Source organism: Geosmithia morbida (genome assembly GCF_012550715.1).
Source record: "Geosmithia morbida isolate 1262 chromosome Unknown scaffold_14, whole genome shotgun sequence".
In the NCBI taxonomy this organism is placed as follows: domain Eukaryota; kingdom Fungi; phylum Ascomycota; class Sordariomycetes; order Hypocreales; family Bionectriaceae; genus Geosmithia; species Geosmithia morbida.
In genome coordinates, this window is record NW_023336201.1 from 270988 (window position 1) to 291505 (window position 20518).

At 56.3% G+C, this 20518-nt stretch overlaps 5 protein-coding genes and 1 pseudogene across 6 annotated transcripts; 4 read left to right on the forward strand and 2 right to left on the reverse strand.

Annotated features, from left to right (window-relative positions):
- Positions 1 to 530: 530 nt before the first annotated feature.
- GMORB2_2686 (uncharacterized protein) lies at positions 531 to 4299 on the reverse strand (the record flags this gene model as incomplete). The annotated part of the gene is made up of 3 exons (XM_035464665.1): positions 531 to 600; positions 667 to 4178; positions 4258 to 4299. 3 exons carry the CDS (start codon positions 4297 to 4299, stop codon positions 531 to 533), a joined length of 3624 nt encoding a protein of 1207 aa, XP_035319335.1.
- A 2242-nt stretch (positions 4300 to 6541) lies between these two features.
- Positions 6542 to 7094, forward strand: GMORB2_2687 (uncharacterized protein; the record flags this gene model as incomplete). Its single annotated transcript, XM_035464666.1, has 3 exons — positions 6542 to 6561; positions 6679 to 6704; positions 6787 to 7094. The coding sequence occupies 3 exons, from the start codon at positions 6542 to 6544 to the stop codon at positions 7092 to 7094; spliced, it is 354 nt and encodes a 117-aa protein (XP_035319336.1).
- A 574-nt stretch (positions 7095 to 7668) lies between these two features.
- GMORB2_2688 lies at positions 7669 to 9187 on the forward strand (annotated as a pseudogene). Its single transcript has one exon. Coding segments are annotated over exon 1 (834 nt in total).
- A 573-nt stretch (positions 9188 to 9760) lies between these two features.
- On the reverse strand, positions 9761 to 12175 carry GMORB2_2689 (serine/threonine-protein phosphatase 2A regulatory subunit B'; the record flags this gene model as incomplete). Its single annotated transcript, XM_035464667.1, has 5 exons — positions 9761 to 10160; positions 10232 to 10530; positions 10599 to 11552; positions 11684 to 12010; positions 12152 to 12175. 5 exons carry the CDS (start codon positions 12173 to 12175, stop codon positions 9761 to 9763), a joined length of 2004 nt encoding a protein of 667 aa, XP_035319337.1.
- Positions 12176 to 14691: 2516 nt separating this feature from the next.
- Positions 14692 to 16695, forward strand: GMORB2_2690 (uncharacterized protein; the record flags this gene model as incomplete). The annotated part of the gene is made up of 3 exons (XM_035464668.1): positions 14692 to 14787; positions 14993 to 15365; positions 15443 to 16695. 3 exons carry the CDS (start codon positions 14692 to 14694, stop codon positions 16693 to 16695), a joined length of 1722 nt encoding a protein of 573 aa, XP_035319338.1.
- A 731-nt stretch (positions 16696 to 17426) lies between these two features.
- GMORB2_2691 (palmitoyltransferase ZDHHC2/15/20) lies at positions 17427 to 19034 on the forward strand (the record flags this gene model as incomplete). The annotated part of the gene is made up of 1 exon (XM_035464669.1): positions 17427 to 19034. The coding sequence occupies one exon, from the start codon at positions 17427 to 17429 to the stop codon at positions 19032 to 19034; it is 1608 nt and encodes a 535-aa protein (XP_035319339.1).
- Positions 19035 to 20518: the final 1484 nt, after the last annotated feature.

The window sequence follows — 20518 nt, forward strand, 5'->3', positions numbered from 1 at the left end:
TACTACTACTACTACTCTACTACTACTACTACTACTACTAGATACTACTACTACTACTACTACTACTACTACTATTTAATCTACGATATATACTCTCATCATTATTCTGCTATAATGATAATCTTCTTTATCGATTTCCCTAATATCTGCCAAGGTCATTTCGATATACACCTTTCAACTTATCCCATCATCGTCATCATGATATTCGCGTCCTTCTCATTGCAGCAGTAGTACCTGGGTGTTCTGGAATTCTAAGAGTGCGTGTGTCAATCTTATACGTGTGAACGTTATGTGACGTGTATTGACTGATAGTCTAGACCTCGATGAATCTATGCAACTATCCTTTCCCATGCATCTCAATTCGCTAACCCATATATCAATGCATTCCATACCGTATGTATTTTCCTTCCTTCATCAAAACATATCTTGTGCCTCGTGCAGAAAGCATGTAGAAGGGAATGACATGGGAAGTAAAAGAAGGAAGAGAAAGAAGGAAGAAAAAATGAAAGAAGGAAGGAGAAGAAAGAAGACTACTTGTCCTTCATTAGTTGTCTACTCGTCGCTTCATCGTATCCGATAACAGTCATGAGATAGTCTAATCTGCAACATGGTTAGTACATATAAGATGACTTCGGAGGAAAAGGGGGGGGGGGGGGCAGAACATACTCCTCTCTCGCCGTCTCTCTCAGCCGCACATCCTCGAAACTCTGCTGACTCTCCATCCAGGCCACAGCCCTGTCCCTGGCCCTCACACGCTTCACCCACAGCCTAAAGGTACCCGTGACCGGTCTGTGGTCGGACACGTACACCTCGTGGCGTCGGTAGTCGAGCTGCTGCACCCGGCCCCGACCCCGGTACAGGATGCGATCGCACCACGCCGGGCTGCGCTTCTTCTCGCTCGAGTCGTACTGGTCCGTTCCGACGTCGTACTTGTACGTCGGCGGGAACGTGATGGGCATCTCGTCAAACGCCCGGAGCCGGAACGTAGGGTTGCGCCGTCGCGCGACCAGGAGCTGGTCCCTCTCCAGCAGCTTAGCCAGGTTGCCCTGCTTCACGGCCCCGACCACCGTGTCGCGCGACATGGTGTCGATGCGGTAGTTCAGGTCGCCGTTGAGGATGCACAGCTCGTGGTCCACCACCAGGGACCCGTCCCCGCCGCCCGACAGGCTGTCTATCCGCGCCGCCGGGTCCGGCTCCGCCGGGAACAGGCTCGCCTCCAGGATCTCGCCCACGTCGTTGTGCCGTGCGTTGGCCTGCGACTGGCCCGCGGCCAGGTGGCAGTTGACGAAGCACAGCGACGTGTCGTCGATCTGGAACCGCACCGCCACCGCGCCCTTGTTGCCGTGCAGACCGCCCATGCCGCGCTTCACCTCGGCCCCGCTGACGTTGCGGATACGGTCGCGCAGGGTCGACTTGACGAACACGCACGTGAACAGCCCCACCATCGGCGCCGTGTGCAGCAGGTGGTAGAGCTCGCCCGCCGGCATGTAGTCGTCCAGCGTCTTCATCAGAAAGTCCTTCCAGTCGCGGTACTTGTGCGACATGCTCTCCTGGTCGTGGCTCTCCTTCTTCTTGCCCTTGAGGAACCGCTTGGCCGTCGCCGTCTTGTCCTCGAGGTCCACCAGCTCCTGGAAGCCGAAGATGAGTATGTCGGGCGCCCCGCTCGACTGTATCAGGTCCGGGAAGAAGCCGCCGTCGTTGCCCGAGTACCGCAGGCTGTGCGGGGTCGACGCGCCCGCGTTCCACGTGAAGACGAGCGCCCGTATCTCGTCAAAGTCGCAGTAGCTGACGTCCTTGGACTTCATGTCGTCCTCGACCCAGTCGTCCTCGAGCAGGCCGTCCCACGTGCGGATCTTGTTGTCCGCCCCCATCGACACCACCTGCACCCGGCCGGTCTTGTACGCCGCTGCCGGGTCCGACTTGATGCCGATGATGGGGTTGCTGTGCGCCTGCCACTCCTTGAGGACCGTCCAGGGGGCGTCGCCGATGTCGTAGACGCACATCTTGCCCGTGTTGAAGCCCACCCAGATCCGGTGGCCGACGCCCACCAGCGAGTTGACCTTCCACGTGCTGACGTTGAGCACCCCGATGCAGGCGTACGTCTCCGCCGAGAAGATGCTGACCTTGCCGTCCGAGTGCCCGAAGAAGACCTTTCCCGGCTGCGTCTTGACCGTCGTGCCAGACGTCACGTCCCCGGCACCGTCGGCCACCAGCGGCCGGATCAGCACCTGGAACTGCGAGCGCCCGTCGAGCGTCGGGGCGAAGACGCGGATCTCCTTTCCGGTGGCGTGCCAGAGCTCGTGCCCGATGGGCATGACAAACGTGTGATCCCGCGGCACCTTGAACGACTGGTGCGGGAAGCCCGTGACGTTGGGCAGGCCCGTCTCGTCCGGGCCCCAGGCCAGCAGGACGCCGGCGTCGTCCAGCGTCCACAGCTGGTTGTAGTAGCGGAAGATCCTGATGACCGGCCGCTTCTGGTGCGCGGAGCCTCTGCCGGGGGTGATGGTGTGCATCGTCAGGTCCACCTCCATCAGCTCGCCCGTGTTGGTGCCGAGCCAGACGGCGGTGCCCTCCTGCATCACGTCGATGCCCGGCTTGAAGGCGACCGACGTGACCTTGACGCCTTCGGTGTGCGACAGGCTCATGGTCATTTCGCCGTCGAGCAGATTCCAGACCCGCGTCAGCTGGCCGCTGGTGCAGACGAGCTCGCCGCATACGTCGAATATGCGCGGGTCGTACCTGGTGGCGATGTCGCAGGCGCTCTTCTTCATATAGGGGGGTCGGCGGTTTGTGCTGGAGCAGTCGGGGTACGCGGCCACCTGCCACGGAGCCTCGGTCTTTACGGGTGGCGGCTGTGCCTGTGCCGTCGTCTCGGCCTTGGCGGACGCGACAGCTTGGGCGTGCACTTCTCCGGCATGCACGGTAGCACGCTCCGTCGCAGCTTGCTGCCGGCTCCTTGCCGGCGTCGCGGAAGGCTGCTGCTGAGCTAGCGGGTTGGAGGAGGCCCTCTTAGGGGGCGACACCGACTGCGCCTGGGTTCCCGGATGGTGCGGAGGCATCATGGATACAGGACGGACCGCGCGAGGGGGTGTCGAGGCCGGGTATTGCACGGATAGAGGTCTTGCGGCGGCGCTGCCGTGCGGGTGCGACTTGGTCGGAGTGCCGGCGTACCCGTCGTCCACCTTGGGGGCGGCGTGGCCGTTGCCGGCAGATGCATTCGTCCCCGGCCCGTTCCTCTTGGTCGACAGCGAATGGCGCACGGGCTGAGGCGCGTGCGCGTCGGCGGGCGGTCTCGGGCGAGTAGGAAGTTGGGGCGGCGGCGGGTCGTTGCCGCGGTCGTCGGCGCCAGCGCCAGGGCTGCCGGGAGGGCTGCTGAAGGGCGAATTCCCGTGGTCCGGCTGAGGGCCCTTTTGCGGCATGAGGGGCCCGTCGCCGTGGGTCTCGGCCGGAGGTTCGAGGGTCAGGGTCTTGTCCCGGCGAGGGGCAGGCGGAGGAGGGGGCTGCTTCGGCTCGCGTCGTATCTCGCCCGACCTCCGGGGCGGTGGAGGTGAGGGGGCGGCTGCATGGCGCGGGTATCGCGGCGGCAGTATTGTGGGAGAGGTCGAGCGGAGCGGGGACTTGGCGGGCGTCGAGGCGCCAGCCGGCCCCAGGTTCAAGCCGTGATCGGCGGGCGACATGGCGACGGGCGAGGCGACGAGGCCAGCATTGCGCCGGGGGGGCGACTGGGGCGGCAGGATGTTGACGGAGGGCGCTGTCTGGGAGTTGCTAGGCAGCGACGGCTTCGAGGAAGGAGCGGGCCTCGTAGACGGATGGAGAGGCAGAGGCGGGGCTGCGACGGCGGCGGCGGCGGCGGCGGCGGCGGAGGGAGCGGAGGGGGCAGTGGCCGTGGTGGAGTTGTCGGCGCTGTCGTGAGAAGAAGTAGAAGACGTAGGGGCGGGGACGGCAGGCTTCGGGCGGTCCTTTGGCCTCAGGGGAACAGTAGGGATGGCGGGTGTGGTGGGCGCAGGAGCGGCGACGGAGGCGGGGGGCTTGAAGTCTCGCAACCTGTTAGGTTTGGGGGCTGGAGATATGGATCGTGAGGGAGTCTTCTGAGTGACAGCTCTAGGGTTGGGGGCGGAAGGAGGAGGAGGAGCATTGCCGAAGGTCTCGAAGCGGGCGCGTATCGAAGAGACGGGGCCCTAGAGGGGGACGTTAGCTAGACGGCGCGGGGGGGTAGGCGGAGAAGATGGGGTGAGAGCATGAGGGCGCGGTGCGTACGAGCGACGAGGCGTCGGGCCCTTCAGGATCGGGGGGCTCCATGCTGCAGCTGCTGGAGCCGTGTGTCGAGTTTGCGGAGGAGTCGTCGGCGGAGCAGTCGTCCCCGTAGGAGGGGAGGGAGGGGTGGTAATGTCCAAGCTGGTCTCGAGGGTGGGGTCAGGGCGACGTTGCCCATCACACCGACGGCGAAGCCAAAGATTCGGGGAAACTGGCAGGCGTCATGAAATGGGAGCTTGGACAATTCGGAGAGGGATGCGTGGGTGATAAGAGTAGGCCGCGATCGGTCGGAGAGAGTTTGTTGGCGGTTTGGCTGCACGTGGATGGCTTGGGGGGGGATTGATAGTGGGAGGAGGTAGCGTGGCTGAGTAGGCGGGTGTTGGTGTACTGATATTACTACTAATAGTAATCTGTACTTAGTAGTAGTCATTGACTAATTGTACTATGTTGGCAAGAACTCCGAAGAGTGCTACTTTGGGGTGGAAATATGGTGCCGCGTTTTTCCCTCCTTGCTAGATACCTTGTCGAGGAAGCTTGACTGTTGCATGGCCTGTGGCCCTGAGAGAGGGAGGGAGGGAGGGAGAGGGAGAGAAGAGAGGAAAATTAAAATAAGAAGAAAAGGAGTTGGAGGGTTGCGTGACTAGACGGTACCAATTGGTGGTGAGTGGTGAGTGAAGTCACCAAGAGCAAGGGGATTTGATCGTGTTAGCGATTCAGTGTGCCCGTCGGTGATGGCACTAACACTTTTGATTAAATCTTATGCGCAGGAAGTACGGGATACGGTGCACGAATAATCTGTACTTGACTTGGGTATTCAGACCTCCAGACGGCAGGGACTAGAGAGTTGCACGGTCAATCAGGGCAGGCAAACGTCGAGGTCAATTGGGTAATTCCCGGTACATGCTGGTCACTGCTACTATCATCATCGCCATCAGCAAGGCAACGTATCGCGGTCATCCATCACATGTTGGTGTACTGCTGAGAAGGAAGGATACTGCCCATGTACGGTGTATGTTACTGCTACTACAGATTACATACTCGTACATATGAAAGCTGCCAAGTGCCAAGTGCCATCTGCCGAAGGCCTTGGTGTGATCTCGTTGGTGGTACGGAGTATCGATCGTGGTATTGATATATTCGCACGGTATGTACTGATGTAGTCCCGTATATACCATACAGTGCACAAGACAGTATCCACGCTTACCACCACGGTAGAACGATGGAGGCCTCTAACAGATATGTAATATGTACAGATTACCCATGTGTGAGATATTATTATTACTCATATACTCGTGCTGTCCAGCTCCGATCATGATTACATAATATTGATTATATAATGCATCTTGTCCTGGCCCCTCTGTCGTCTGCTTCTCTCATCAGTGGCTTCTCATCAGTGTGGACAAGGCCATGGGGTTCCTGACAGCTGTATACGGGTACGTATAATACTGCATACATAAATCATGATAGAAAATGATACAATGTAATCTGCAGAGGGTCTCGTAGAGGGTCCGGATGTAAAACTGTACTTTGTACGAGTACTCGTATATCGCTAATATTACGGAGTATTGCTCCATGCCTACCTATTATAATGATACGCACAGATTACAAGTACGGAGTAAATCTGTACAGATACTATTGCTCCTTTCTCCATACTCGTACATGTAGTCTCATTAAGCTAGCGGGAGGATATACGGATTATCGTTCGATTTTCCACTTCTCAAGTCACTTGGAAGTTTGGCCGACGCCGTAGATGGGAATCCCGGAGGATCATCTAGATTACGCTCGTACTCGTACTTGTACATGGATGAGCCTTTTCCCCCGACAAGCTCGTATGAGTACTTCACTATGATTTCGGCTTGGAACTCACAAATTGTAACCTGTACATGCGAGTATAGCTGGTAGCTTGTAGCCTGTTAGGAGTACGGAGTGCAGCAGGTCAATTCTGGTGGGCCCTTCAACTCTTCCCTATTGTTCCCGTACCGTCAACCCTTTTTATCCTCGTCGTCACCCGAATTTCTCGTCATCCTTATTGATTTATTTCCTCGTAATCCGTACACGGTACTCCGTACTTTATCGTCCTATCCATCTTGGACCCTTGACATCACGTTTCTTTTTCTCTCTTTTTTTTTTCTTACTCCCCTCTCCCATCACCAAATACCTGCAACCATCACCATCACCACCACCACCACCATCGTCATCATCATCATTCCCACTCGGCAAAATAAAAAATAATCGCTCTCTTCACAATGAACACGGTATGTTCTTCCTACTCTCTCCATTTACCGATATGGTCATCAAGATACATCCGTCTCTAACGATCCCCCCCCCCCCGCAGGTCAAGTCCTTTTGGTACTCAACAGCACCTCCTCCGACCCGACGGCAACCTTGATATCTCCAGTACTGACCGCAAACACAAACCCGCAGGTTCGGATGGGGTTCCCTCTGCGTCGGTATGTCTTCTCCGTCTCGCTCTCTCCGTCTCACTCCTCTCCCCTCCTTCCCACCCCTTACTGAGCATTGCTCCCTCTCCAGCCGGCGCCGGTGCCTACGTCTTCGCCAAGCGTGAAATCAACGCCGACCGCCAGTCCAAGATGGCCGAGCAGCGTCGTCGCAAAGAGGAGCAGCAGCAGCGGACCATGGACGAGTACAACAACCGGACAGGCGGCACCTCGGCCACCCCGGCCCGTCTCGACACTGCCGCCTCTCCCAGTCAGGAGGGCAATCACGATCCTGCCCCTACCCGCCACGAGCCGGCCACGGAGGAGCAGCGCATAGAGGAGAAGGGAAAGTATGAGAGTAGTGTGCCGTACCGGAGCCGGAAGGGGGATAGATTCTCGTAGCTGTGCTGTCTCCTGGTCAACGACGTCCCAAAGGGGGGGGGGGGGTTTGTCGGGAAGGAAATTTGAGAAAGTTGTACAATAGCGACATTATGTCTTGATTGATGCGTCAGACCGGTCTCTCTGATCCTCCCTTCTTGATATCTCGTCTCTGGTACTGGGTTAGACGTAATGTAGCCTATGATGCCATGCGACTCTGCCAGACCATCGTCAGCATCCATGGCCATTATCACCAGACACCACTGCACCAAAACCCTACAAGCATAGACGGCAGCTACAATCTATTACGATGTACGCCCAATTCTTTTCTTCCTTCTTCCTCTCTCTCTGTCTCTCTTTCTATAACGCTCCATATATTACCAGATTTCAAACAGACAAGTCCACATCGTATACGCAACAGCATGCGTGCCGCAAATCCACTCACCTGCCTGCACCAACGTCACTATCATATGCCGAAGCTTAGCCGGCGCGTTCCCCATCCCAAGCTTGAGCTTCACATTCCATTCTATTCATCATCTTCACCTTTCCCACTTCCAATTCGCACCCAACGCCACGGTGGGATACCAATCTCATCGACATGGCCCAAGAGCTCGCCATAGCCAAAGCCGGCCTATCAGCCTCCCTCTTCCGTTCGGACCCAACGCCCCTCTCCCGTCCCTCGGTCGACGAATTTCTATCCCAACTATCCTCCACTCTAACGACATGTTCACGTCCAAACGTCCAGGTATGCATACGTACACTCACACACGCACACACACGCACACACGCACACACCCCGTCTTCTTCCCACCACCCCGGAGACGCAAAATCAATGCTGACGGCAACAGAAATGCAGAATCTGGGTGACAGAAAACATATCCCCTTCTCCATCCCGCATCGCCAGTCTAGCACGCTATCTATCCGCCCTGAGCAGGAGCATTGACACCACCGCCGCCACCACCGCCTCTTCCTCCTCCTCGTCTTCGTCGAGCACCAAGCCCAGCCCTCGCAGACAGAGACTTCATGTCCTCTACATCATCAACGACGTCGCCCACCATGACAGGAACCTCTTCGCTCAGCCCGCGTGGGAGACCCACCTCCCCAACCTCGTCAGCTCGGCCGCCAGTTTCGAAAATTGTCCGCGCCACATGGCCAAGCTACAAAGTCTGCTCGACCTGTGGCAACAGAGAGACTACTTCCCTCCCGGACTTCAGCTCCGGGAAGCCATGACATCTGCTCCCGCAACTACGACGACGACGACGACGACGACGACGACGACAACCACTCCCATTGTCACTTCTTCTGCTTCTGCTTCAAAGTCAACACCAACACCATTTGTCCTCCCTTCTCTCCACGGCGACCCGACAACACCATGGTACGACCTACCGGCCTCGACATGGCTCCCTCACATCCAGCCCAACTCCACGCGCCCCATGGACCCAGACTCCATCCGTCCCATCCCCATGCACTCCGGCCCCGCGGACCCCAAGTTAACCGCCGCCGTGACTACCCTCCTGTCCGACGTGGCCAGGCTGTTCTCCAAGGAGCGCGGCGACGAGGCCCAGCATGACGATCAGGACCTCGTCGTCCACGACGTCTCGGAGCTAGGCGAGGACATCTCCGTCGACGTCGTGACCGGCCACGTCGTCGATGGGGAGACATACTACGGCTGGTCCCGCTCCTTCTGCCAGCAGATGAAGCAGCGAGGCAGGAAACGCTCCCGCTCCCGCTCCCGCTCTCGTACCCCCCCTCATCAGACACAGCGTGAGAGAAGGAGCCCTTCTTCTTCTTATTCTGCCTCCCCCCCTGCTTCCCCCCCTCCGCGCCATCAGTTCAACCATCCTCCCGCCCCACCGCCTGCATTCCCCCCTCCAGCAGACTTTCCTATTCCTCCCCCTCCTCCAGTCGGATACAACGGTCCCTGGCCTCCTCCTCCCCCTCCCCCTGTCATGGGCAGTAACAATCAGACTTGGTTCCCTCCTCCCCCTCCCCCTCCTCCTATCCACGGTGCACCATGGGGACTGCTTGCTCCTCCTCCTCCCCCACCACCACCACATCAATATCAGGGCGGGGGGGGGAACCACCGTGGGAATTTCAGAGGTCGTGGAAGATGGTAGACGTCAGCGTGTCATGTTGGGAAGTAAGAAAAGATAGAAGGATAAAAGAGAGAGCCGTAAACACCAATGTATTGAATCCATACAAAATAATTTTTTTGAAAAGAAAAAGAAGAAAAACTCCCATCTATCACATTTTGAAAGGACATGGATACTTTCAACGCGATGCCTTCATCCATATACTAAAGACAATCATGAATAATAAATACCATCATGAAAGACCCAAGACAAACCATGAGTTCAATTCTTGAAACATGATGGGGAGGGGAAATGTCTTTGGTAAAGAAGTAAATAAAATAAAAAAGGAAGGAAAGTCCGTCATCATATTTCCCCTCCACCTTTTCCTTGCCACTCCCCTCCTTATCTTTCTCACCGGGCGCCGACATATTTGGAAAAAAAAACAGTAGAAGAAAACCAACATTTAGAAAAAAAAAAAGAGGAGGGGATGGAAGAGAAAGAAAACTTCTTGCTTTTTTGTTTTGTTTCGAGGTAAACAGGGAGAAACACATGTATCCTGCGTTTCTTTTTGGACCTTCATTGTTCACCTTTGAATATCCCGACATGTCATGACTGCCCTCATTTACTCCTGACTGACCCCGTGGATCCCTGACGCTCGTGGTTTACAGAGTTGAGACGGCCGGCAGCATCCTGGAGCTTGAGAGAGTCCAGGCGTTTCTGGTTGTCCTCGGACATCGGGTCGACCTCGTCAACCCTCGAGAGGTTGGAACCCTGGGCCAAACCTGCTGCTGTAGTCGTCATCACTGTCGTACCCGTCGCGCTGCCGCTGCTGATTCCCGACACGATTCGCTGCTGCTCCGCCTTCTCCTCGAGCGCTGCCCACTTGCTCTCTCGTATGGCTTCCCTAGCCGCCGCGCTGTTCTGCTGCTCCGTGTAATCATGAGAGCAGTCGTCGAATAGCTGCGGGTTGATCTCCATGAACAGCTTCATGGCGTTGTACACCATGCCATGGATCGTCCTGGGAGGTGTCAGCACATGGCACAGACGTAGAAGGGAGGATTGATAGGAGAAGGAGAAGCCGGGACGTACCTATTCCAGTGTCCCTTGGAGTTCTCGTAGAGCGGAGCGAACATTATGGGCAGAATAATCTCGACGTTGTCGCTGACCAGGTTGCAAAAGTACTCATTGTTCCAAAAGTACAGCGCTCGCTCCGCCACCTGAAAATGCGGGCTGGCCACGGACTTGGCCAGTTGATGAAACAGGGGCTCCTGGACCTTGGCAAACTCTGCCGGGTCCATGACTTCGAATATGTCCTCGACCTCGTTGAGGAACATGACTTCCTTTGTACTGTTGACCTTGGGCCAGTAGCGGAGGAGACCAAGTACGACCTGTTTTGTCAGTCTTCTACGATATCTAGAACGAGTGGTGGTGGTGGAGGAGAATAGAGAATACGTACATCCTCCGTCAGTGATGCGTCCTTTTCCAGAAACTGGACGATGCAGTAGGCGAGCTGGGGGTGGTACATGCTGAGGCTCTTGGGCTTGTGCAGAGGCAGTAGGACGCGGGTGAGGAAGATTTTGTGCTCCTCCTTGAGGGGTAGAGCAAAGCCGTTGATGATAGAGCCCAGAATCTCAAGAAGCTCGGCGATGCCGTTGAAACGCTCCGTCTCGTAGGTGAACTGGAAGAAGACGTTGTTGATGGAGCGGCGAATGAAGGATCGGAGGTTGAGGAATTTGCCGTAGATGCGGTGGAGCGTCGTCTTGAGGAAATCTCGCTCGCGGGGGTCCTCGGAGTCGAAGAGCTCAAGCAGAGACAGGACGAAGCCATGGTCGATGTAGGCCTTGGCAATGTTGGTGTTGAAATCCTGGCTCTCAATGAAGCGGAGAAAGAACTCGTAGACTACCTGGATGTGAGGCCAGGCCACCTCGAGGACGGGCTCATCCTCCTCCGGGTCAAAAGCCTCGCCCTGGGGGTTCATTGGCGGCGGGATAGGACGGAACAGGTTCTTGGAGAACATGTCGACGACGCGGGGATACATGGGCTCGGTGATGACCTGCCTGTTGTTGGCCACGTAGTCGAGAAGCTCGTGCAGGGCCAGTCGCTTAATCTCCTTGGATTTCATGTCGGCGCTGGCATCGTTGAAGTCGAAGATGACGTTGCACTGATCAATCTTCTGCATAAAGAGCTCCTGTCGACGGTTCGGCGGCACCTCGTGAAACCCGGGCAGCTTCTCCAGCTCACGGTGGGCGGAAATGTCAAAGCGTGACGAGTGCTGGCGCTTGGGCGTCCTCAGGCCCTCGGGGATGGCGTCTCGGTTGTCGATACCTCGATGCAGGAGCATCGACTTCTGGCCAGGCTTGGGAGGAGCCAGATCGTGGGGCATCGTCTCGGCAGCTCCAGGCGGCGGGACCTGTTGTTTGTGGTGTCAGATTGGTCCGACCATGGCCATCTCAACATCTCGCAGCAGCTAGTAGCAGCAATGGCAAGCATTGAGTGCATCTAGGGAAGGGAATGTGATTTCAACTTGGGGGGTGAGCTTACACCGGGGGTCGGGCTGATGATCACAGAAGGGGGGCCCCTGTCGCCGCCATTGGGGCTGGAACTTCCGCCTCCTGGGAAGCGATCTGGGAGGCTACCCTGCTGGACAACGTTGGACAGATTGGAGGGCTGGCCAGCAGCGTGATCACCCCCGGATCCGGTAGGGTTGCCAGGTGTGTTCTTGGATCGGCCATCGTTGAGGGTCGAGGTGGAGGATGAGGGGGTGAGGACGGGGGACTGGTTGGAAGAGTCGCGCGACGGGGAAGCCGTACCGTCCTTGGTGTCCTTGTTCTTCTTGGAGGATTTGCTAGGATCCTTCCCTCGCGAGAGCTATATTTTCGATAACGCGTTAAAATCCATCAATGCATTCATGTAGCTTTTGCAGGTAACCGTCCTCCTACTTTTCTTTGTTTTTTTCTGCGGAAAGAAGGGGAGGGGGTGGCGTAAGGATGAGGACAAAGCATAGCTTACCACTCTTTGACTGAAACGCTTCATCTTGGACAGATACGTCCCCTCTCAGACGCGACAGTGTATTAACTTAAGAGAAGAGGAAAAAGAGGAAATGACAAGTATAAAAAGAAGAGCAGCCGACTTTCCAGACAAAAAAAGTACTATGCCGGGCGGGCGGCGACCGGCAGTGGGGCAGACGGATTGAAGAAGAGGAGCAACAAGTGGCCGTAGCTCTCGCGCAACAACGGAGAGGGAGGGCGACGACGGGAGAGAGAGGGGGGCCCGAAGGAAATTATAGAGGAGAGAGCGCTGGCGACGCCCGCGGAAGGCGAGACACGACAAAGGTATTCAGGTCGTCAATTCCGTTATCGATTTCGTCGATCGAGGGAGCGGTAGGCAAGGGAGTGACAGGAAGGGGGCGGGTAGGCCGTGAACGCGGAGTTGAGGGGCGGGCGCGGCGAGAAAGAGGTGTGTCGAGGATCGATGGATGGTGGTGATTGTGCCAGGTCCCAGTCCAGGGGCGTTTGTGCCCGTTCTCTCTGAGAGTCGGAGAGAGAGCTGATAATAATGCTCGGCCGGTACTTTGCTAAGGTTAGGCTGCGCTTTCTCGTACTGTGCTATGCTGTACTAGACCAATATTCAGTGAGCTAGGCTGCAGGGGCGAAGACAGAGAGCACAGGGAGGGGAGAGACGTCAGACGGGAGGAGGGAGAGGATGAGAGAGCTCACACAGGGTCTGCGCACAGTGGGAAAGTCACGCGGCAGTAGAGCCAGAAACTGACTGAGGAGACGGACTGGGAGTGGGACCTCTAGGACCCTCTTTACCTCTATTCCGTACGAGTAACAATGGGGGTTCTCGTCAGTAATAATAAGCTACTCGTCGGGCGGTACTCGTAGACTGGTGAGAAGAACGACGTAGGTGCGAGTACTGGTACTATTGTACTATCTCTGGGAGTCGTTGGAAGGAGTCAGCCGCTCCGAGAGGGGGTTGGGTCCGAGATAAAAAAGAGAGGAGACAGTGACGCTGTGGAATTCAGACGTTGAGCCACTCATTGGAATTGGGGGAGAGGACAGACAACGGCAAAGATCCAAGGAACGACAACTGGGATGCTAAGGGTAGAAAGTAGAAACGAAACAAGCTGGCAGAGAGGGGAAGTGGAAAAGTGATGATGCCTGCTGTTGGACTGTTACCAGGACTTGATGCTCCTTGGCTCCTTCCTACTGTTGCTGTTTGCTGTTCCTGTCGCGCTGTCCATGTCAAGTGCCCATCAGCTGCACGCTGTACTCGTACAGGGTATGATACATGTACGCTGTATCTGTACGTACCTGTTACTCGTAATATACTCGTAGGCGGTGAAACAGGGCGCTGATGCCGTAGGCCAATAGGTGGGCCAATAGGTGTGCCTATAGGTGTGCAGCAGCCTATATTATAGGGGTTCCTAGATGAGATCCCACGGGGGTGTAGGGATTTAGGGGGCTGCTGCGCCTAGAGATCTCTCAAAGGGGATCTTTCTAGGGGGGTCCCTCCCGGGGGGCTTAGGGGGCTTAGTGGAGGGGGAACCGCTAATAAATCTCGTACCCCTCAATTCCAGGGGCCAATCCGGGCAATCTGCAGTCCCCAAGCGGCAAGGCGCGACGAGAGGCGTTCAACACTGTGAACGATGCACTGTGTCACTTGACCTCTAATAGACCTCTGCATATTACTCCGTGATGATGGCGACTTTGGGAGTAGACTGTATGACAGCCTCATGTTCGATAATGCATTGCATCGGCTATTATAATGTCCCCCCGTCAACCAATGTTCATCATTTAGATTACTTGATTTCTCCATTGTCTGATGCTCTCCAGCCTTAATATTAATCGGGGCGAGCCAAAGTATGTAAACAGATTGCATACCCTATGGATATCCTTTATCCGAGAGAAAGCACAGCCATCATCGATAAACCAAAGCATCAAATAACTAGGTTTCTAGGCTCGTCAGCAGAGTTTCGAGAGCTCTTTCACTGAGTATTAATAGTAAGAGTAGTAAATTTTCGATAGGCTGACGGGGTGTGCAAACTCCTGTTCACTGCACGGTTTGCCGTGGCATCATTGATGGGCTGGTTCTGTACAGATACTCGCAGTCGAATTTACCGTGATGAGAATACTACAGAAACACCAACAGCAAACAGCCAGAATATCAAGCGTACAGCTTTCTCCACAAACGACGAATGCATTCCATGGTTTAGTATTTATCGGGGAGGTTCTGGTAGCATAATCTTCATATCTCGGGATACAGACACTTACTTTTTTGAAGCCCCAATAGTCCCACGTGGTTGTACAGTATAAATTTGATGAACTGTACTGTGACGGCACCGCAGTCATATACCCGTCTGCACAGTGTCCAGAAAAAAACGCATATGCAAAATACCACAACGCCATGCCGGTACGACCGAATCCATCAGACTTCATCACCACCTGTATTACCATCTGTCCAACTAGTGACGCACCAGCTGCACCCGTTACCTCACAGGAGACAGTACCACTCACCAAACCGGGCCAGGCAAAAGCTCACAGGCCTCTATGGCTGCCTCCCGCCCCGGGGCCGCAAGCCGTGATGAGAACTCACTCCAAGACGGCGCACCGCGATACCCCATCCCCCAGAGGAGACTAGGCGCCGTCGAGATCCCGGCCATTGTAAAGGATATCGACCGTACCGTCAATGCCTTTGGCAGGGTTCCTTCATTAAACCACGTGCGTAGAGACACACACACGTACGCACGCACGCACGCACGCATAAACCAACAAACGCAACTGACATGGTATTACTACACAGGTCCTAGATCCAGAACGGCACTCCATACCACTCTACCTGAACCCAGAGAGCCCGTTTTGCAAACCTCTAATGTCGCACAATGCCAGGACGCACAACGTCGTCCTCAAGGTGACAGTGCCAAGGCGGACGGGGAGGAAGCGCAAGAGGGGCACCAATGGGCCGTGGCAGGCCGACACCGAGGCCATGAACCGGCTTCATCAAGGGGATCAGAGTGCGCAGCAGATCTGCTCTCACGGCCGTCTGGACGACCCCCGGACTCTGCAGAGGAAGCTGGCCGATAACGTGGGCCGGTATGAGGTCGAGGCCGTCGGGACCGTGAGGCACACGCATCGGTTCAGGGGGCTGGCAGACTTTTACTGGGTCACGTCTGAACGGTCTGACTTTGCCCGGAGGTATACAGACCAGGTGCTACCTGGAAATGGTAAGTCCCACCGTCGCCCACGCATGACGCCGCATGACGCTGCATGGAGGGAAGCCTGCTAAGGAGGAAGTCTGCAGTCGAGGACTTGAAGGAGTTCAAGTTTAGGCCGGGTATCGACAAGGGACCGAACGTGGACGTGCTCCCGCCGCCAGTCTTCACGCACATGAACCTGCCCTTCAACTACTTCTACTCTCAGAACCCATACGTGCGCGTGACGGACGATGGGCAGACGTTCAACGCCACGGCGGTGAAGCACGTGGGCCACTTCATCGGGGCCGAGGACCCTCCGCCCTCCGGTCCGCAGCACGCTCCCGACATGACGGACCCGCGAACGGTGGAGGTGATGGCGGAGCTGGAGTCGGCGTTTGACGAGCGGCCCGTGTGGACGCGGCGGTCCTTGATGAACCACCTGGGCGGGAAGCTGCGCAACTGGACCGAGTTGAAGCGGTACCTCAACTACGCGGCGTACCAGTTCAAGGGCGGGCCGTGGCGCGACGGCGTGGTGCCCTATGGCCTGGACCCGCGGACGGACCCCAAGTACCGCATATACCAGACCGTCATGTTCAAGCTCCTACCTCGCAACGCCCGGTCGGCCGGCGATGCCGCCTGGCGGTCCATCCACGACCATGGCGGCCACGATGACGGCAGCGGCAGGCCGCAAGGCTTCCACCCGGACCCGTTGAAGAGCCACATCTTTGACGGCCAGACGTACCACCTCGACGGCAAGGTCTGGCAGGTCTGCGACATCACCGACCCCCTGCTACGCGACCTGCTCGACAAGGCGGCCGTCCGGCCAACCCGCGACCCAAACAGCGGATGGTACCACGGCGGCCTGTGGGCCAAGGCCAAGGCCATCATGAAGACCAAGATGATCGCTATCCGCTTCGGACGTGACCTATCTGACAGGGACTTTGCGGCCACCCTAGACGCCGGTGACCAGACGCCCGTCCGACCGGGGACGGTCACGACGACCTCTTCGTCGTCTGTCCTGCCGCTTCCCGATCTGCGTCTGACGGATGACGAGCTCAGACTGCTCAGGGGCCGGAACCCTGCGAAGAGGACCAAGCATGCGGGGTATAGTATGCGTGTGCGCAATGCTGAGGCGACGAGCGAGGGGGCCCAGGCGGTAGCCGAGGAGGAGGAGGAGGGAGAGCAGCGGGGGGAGCAGCAGGCAGCAAGTGTGGATGAGCGAGGGGAGGGAGTAGAGGGGGCGACACCGCTGGCCGAGTTTGCGCAGGGTGGCTCGGAGAATGAATCGGGGAGTGAGAGTGGTAGTGATCTTCAGGAAGGAGATGATGATGGTTATGAGTACCCTGATGTACCGGTTTAGGGTAGTTGGTCTTCATATGTATACCGTTATGATGGCGGCACCTCAAGATGTGGTCAGTGTTTGTATGGTTGACGCTACATGATATCCTATGGCTGCAGATCTGGACCATGATGGGAATATAAAATCACAAGATCAGCAATCCCTAAAGAGAAGAAGAGAACGTAGGATGGGGGGGAGTATTTCTGATCGGTCAACCGACATCTCCATTGATGGTTAACGACCAGCTGGGTATAGGTTAGCTCCCCCATGAATGCTGGTATATGCCTCCCCCCCTGATGACCTAAGCCTGGACCGGGTACCGTTTTACAAGGCAACAGAAGCCCCAGCAACATTCCCGAAACCAACTCCCCATCCGCACTTCCCGGATTGCTGACGGGTGACGACGACGACGACGACGACGACTACTACTACTACGACGACGACACAGTGCAGAATTCCATCTTTGTTTCCTCGATTAGGAATATTGGCTCAACCTCTGACAACCGGTTTATATACATCTATATATATTTCTTTTCTCCTTGCCTTTTTGTTTTCCCCAAAAAAAAGGCGTTGGGCAACCCTACAAAGCGACGGCGGATGACGCGGCAACGATCTTCAATGTACGACTTTGTGGCTATGCAAGTTTAGGAAACAAGAAATCCCGAGAAGGAAAGACAAGAACCAAGGCAGAAGAAGATCAGAACAGAGGGCGAACAGAAGGGGGAGGCAGGAAAGGAACAGACAAGGAAAAAATGATGACGGCCCGTCGGTGCGCGCGTCGTATGGAGCGGGTGTGCTGCACTACGGCCAAGTACATGCCCCTTGGGTTCGTGTACGGGCTGACATCATGGGGTATGTGGGTGGTGGCCAAGGTCGGACTGGCGGGGAGTGCCAAGCAGCCGTGGCTGGGGAAGTGGTCGACGGCGTTTGGGCTGCTGCTGTACGTGCTGCTGAACTGGTCGTACACCACGGCCGTCTTCACGCCGCCCGGGTCGACGACGGACGACAACGGCTACGGGCTCCTGCCGACGGAGGCCTCGGGGGCGGAGAACGGGGCGACGTCGTACACGGTCAAGAGCAACGGCGAGTTCCGGTACTGCAAGAAGTGCCAGGCGCGCAAGCCGGACAGGGCGCACCACTGCTCGACGTGCCGGCGGTGCGTGCTCAAGATGGACCACCACTGCCCGTGGCTGGCGACGTGCGTCGGCCTGCGCAACTACAAGGCCTTCCTCCTCTTCCTCATCTACACGAGCGTCTTCTGCATGTACGCGGCCGTCGTCGCGGGCACGTGGGTGTGGTCGGAGCTGCTCGACAGTGCCGAGTACATAGACTCTCTGGCGCCCGTCAACTTCGTCATGGCGGCCGTGGTGGGCGGCATCATCTCCATCGTCGTCGGCGCCTTCACGTCGTGGCACATAATGCTCGCCTGCCGCGGCCAGACCACGATCGAGTGCCTGGAGAAGACGCGGTACCGCTCCCCGCTCCAGAGAGCCTATCGCCAGGCCCACGACCCGGCAAACCGCATGGCCCCGGCGGCCCGGCAGCTCGTCGACTTCCACGCCAACGCCATCCCGGGCGTCACGCGCCCCGAGGAGGGCGAGGAGGGCCGCTCCAGCTTCCAGCGCCAGGAGCAGAGCCCGTACGAGGCCGGCCCGGAGACGGGCACGCGCATGTCGTACGCCGACATGGAGCGCGAGCGTTCGCGCCGCCGCTACGAGGAGTACCTGGACGAGCAGGACTCGGACAAGCTGCCCAACGTCTTCGACCACGGGTGGCGCGCCAACCTCCGGCACCTGTTCGGCCCCACGCCTCTCCTCTGGTTCGTGCCCGTGTGCAACACGTCGGGTGACGGATGGTACTGGGAGGCCAGTCCTCGCTGGCTGGAGGCGCGCGATCGCCTACGCGCCGAGAGGGAGCAGCAGCGTCTGCGCGAGGTGAATGCCGGGTGGGGGCCGAGCTACGATGACGACGACGTCGGCAACGACGTCGACGACGACTCCGTGGCCCGTGTGAACGGCGCGCGGCCATCCAACGGGAGCACCAAGGCCGACCGAATCCTCGGTCGCGACCCGAACCTGTACGCCGACAGGACGCAGGACGCCGTTCCGATGAAGAGGCTGAGCAGCGGGCCGCACCGCCACCGCTACAGGACAGTGGACGACGAGCTCGCCGAGATTGACGGCGTGGACGGCGACGAGGCCGAGCACGCCGCCGCCATGAACGTCGTCACCAACGGCGCGTGGGGGAAGGGCGGGGCGAGTGGTGTGTTGAGGAATCAGGGACAGGGCCAGCAGCAACGGCGGTCGCCGCCTGCCGCGGGTGTACAGGTGCGAAGGTATCAAGATGATGGAGTCGACTGATGTGTCCAGTATTACGTGTGTAGTCTTCTTGTTGCCGACTCCCATCATTGTACGAGGGTGATGTTATATGCTGCATGCGTGGGGATATAGAAACGCACTTTTATGCCGATACCATGATTGCTTTGTTTTTCTGTCACTCCCCCCCCCCCCCCCCCCCATTCTTTTTGACTGTTTTGTTTAGAGCTTTTTTGGGGGGAGGGCAATTCCCTTTTCAAAAGATTGTTTCATTCATCTGTATATCATGTCGGAGATGGTACATACAAGAACGAGTAGTATAATAATGTAATACATCTCATTTGTTACCCTTTACTACTACTACTACTATTACTACGACTCGTATCCTTACGGAGTATTATTACGAGTAGTTTACGAAGACGAGAATCCCCCGCTAATACGTTATAATACATGTACGTACGAGTAATGTGAAACGTGCGATCCCCATCTACAATCAATCAATACACACGCCCCCCAGGACAAGATGACGGGGGCCTGCCTATCGAGTAAGCCGCTTACTCAGCAGCCTAGAAACTTTTCCATGTATCCGTACTCTGTACTCAGTAGAAAATACGAAGAAAAAAAGAGGTACAGAGTGCCTGTACACGTATTGTACTTTCCCCCTTTTGTTTTTCTTTTCCTTGCCGTTTCGGTACCGTATTTCTACGGGTGAATAAAAGGAGAGAAGAAAAAAAAAAGAAAAAACTACCCTTTACACTTCTGACCCGAACCCCATCGTTAACATTACTAATCATACCAAAATGACCGTTTTGCGACGTTGGTATTACTAACAATCTGAGTCTTGGGAGGGGAAGAAAAGAAAAAGAAAAAAAGAGAGAAAAAAACCCTCCCGTGTGTATTTCATCTTGTAGTTGCCACGTCATTTCTCTTACCCCCCCAATTCTACCAGTCCTCGTGACAGTCATGATATATCGGACGTACCTGTAAGGAGTAATATATGTAAGGTGTTGTCTACTTGTACGGATACATGTCGATCAAAAAACGGCTTGACAAGGGGGAGAGGGGGGGGGGGGGGGGGGGGAAGGAGATTGACGGGAGAAAGCTCCTCAATTGACCGGGACCAAAGGAAGGAAATCAGGGGCAAGACATTATGAGGGAGGAGAGAGAGAGAGAGAGAGATAGTAAATACTAATCTGTACTCCATATTGAGTGAGGGAATAATACATGTACTGATTAATGAGAGAAAGAGGAAGAAGGGAAGGAAAAAAAAAAACTCCCCTGAGCCCTGCCAAGCTTCTCATAGGCTTCATTGCGTCATCGGACATGCGACAGGGTGATTGTCTCCCTCTTGATACGTCATTGGCAATTTCGAAAGTACGAGGAGGAGGGGGAAAGGGTCATGATGTACGAAGTATCATTACTCCGCAAGGCCTTCTTATCTGGACGGTTTTTTTTTCCCCCTTGGTGTGAGGATGAAGATGTAGGAAATACTCCGTAGAGTACGGACGACATGCATAACAGATGAAATG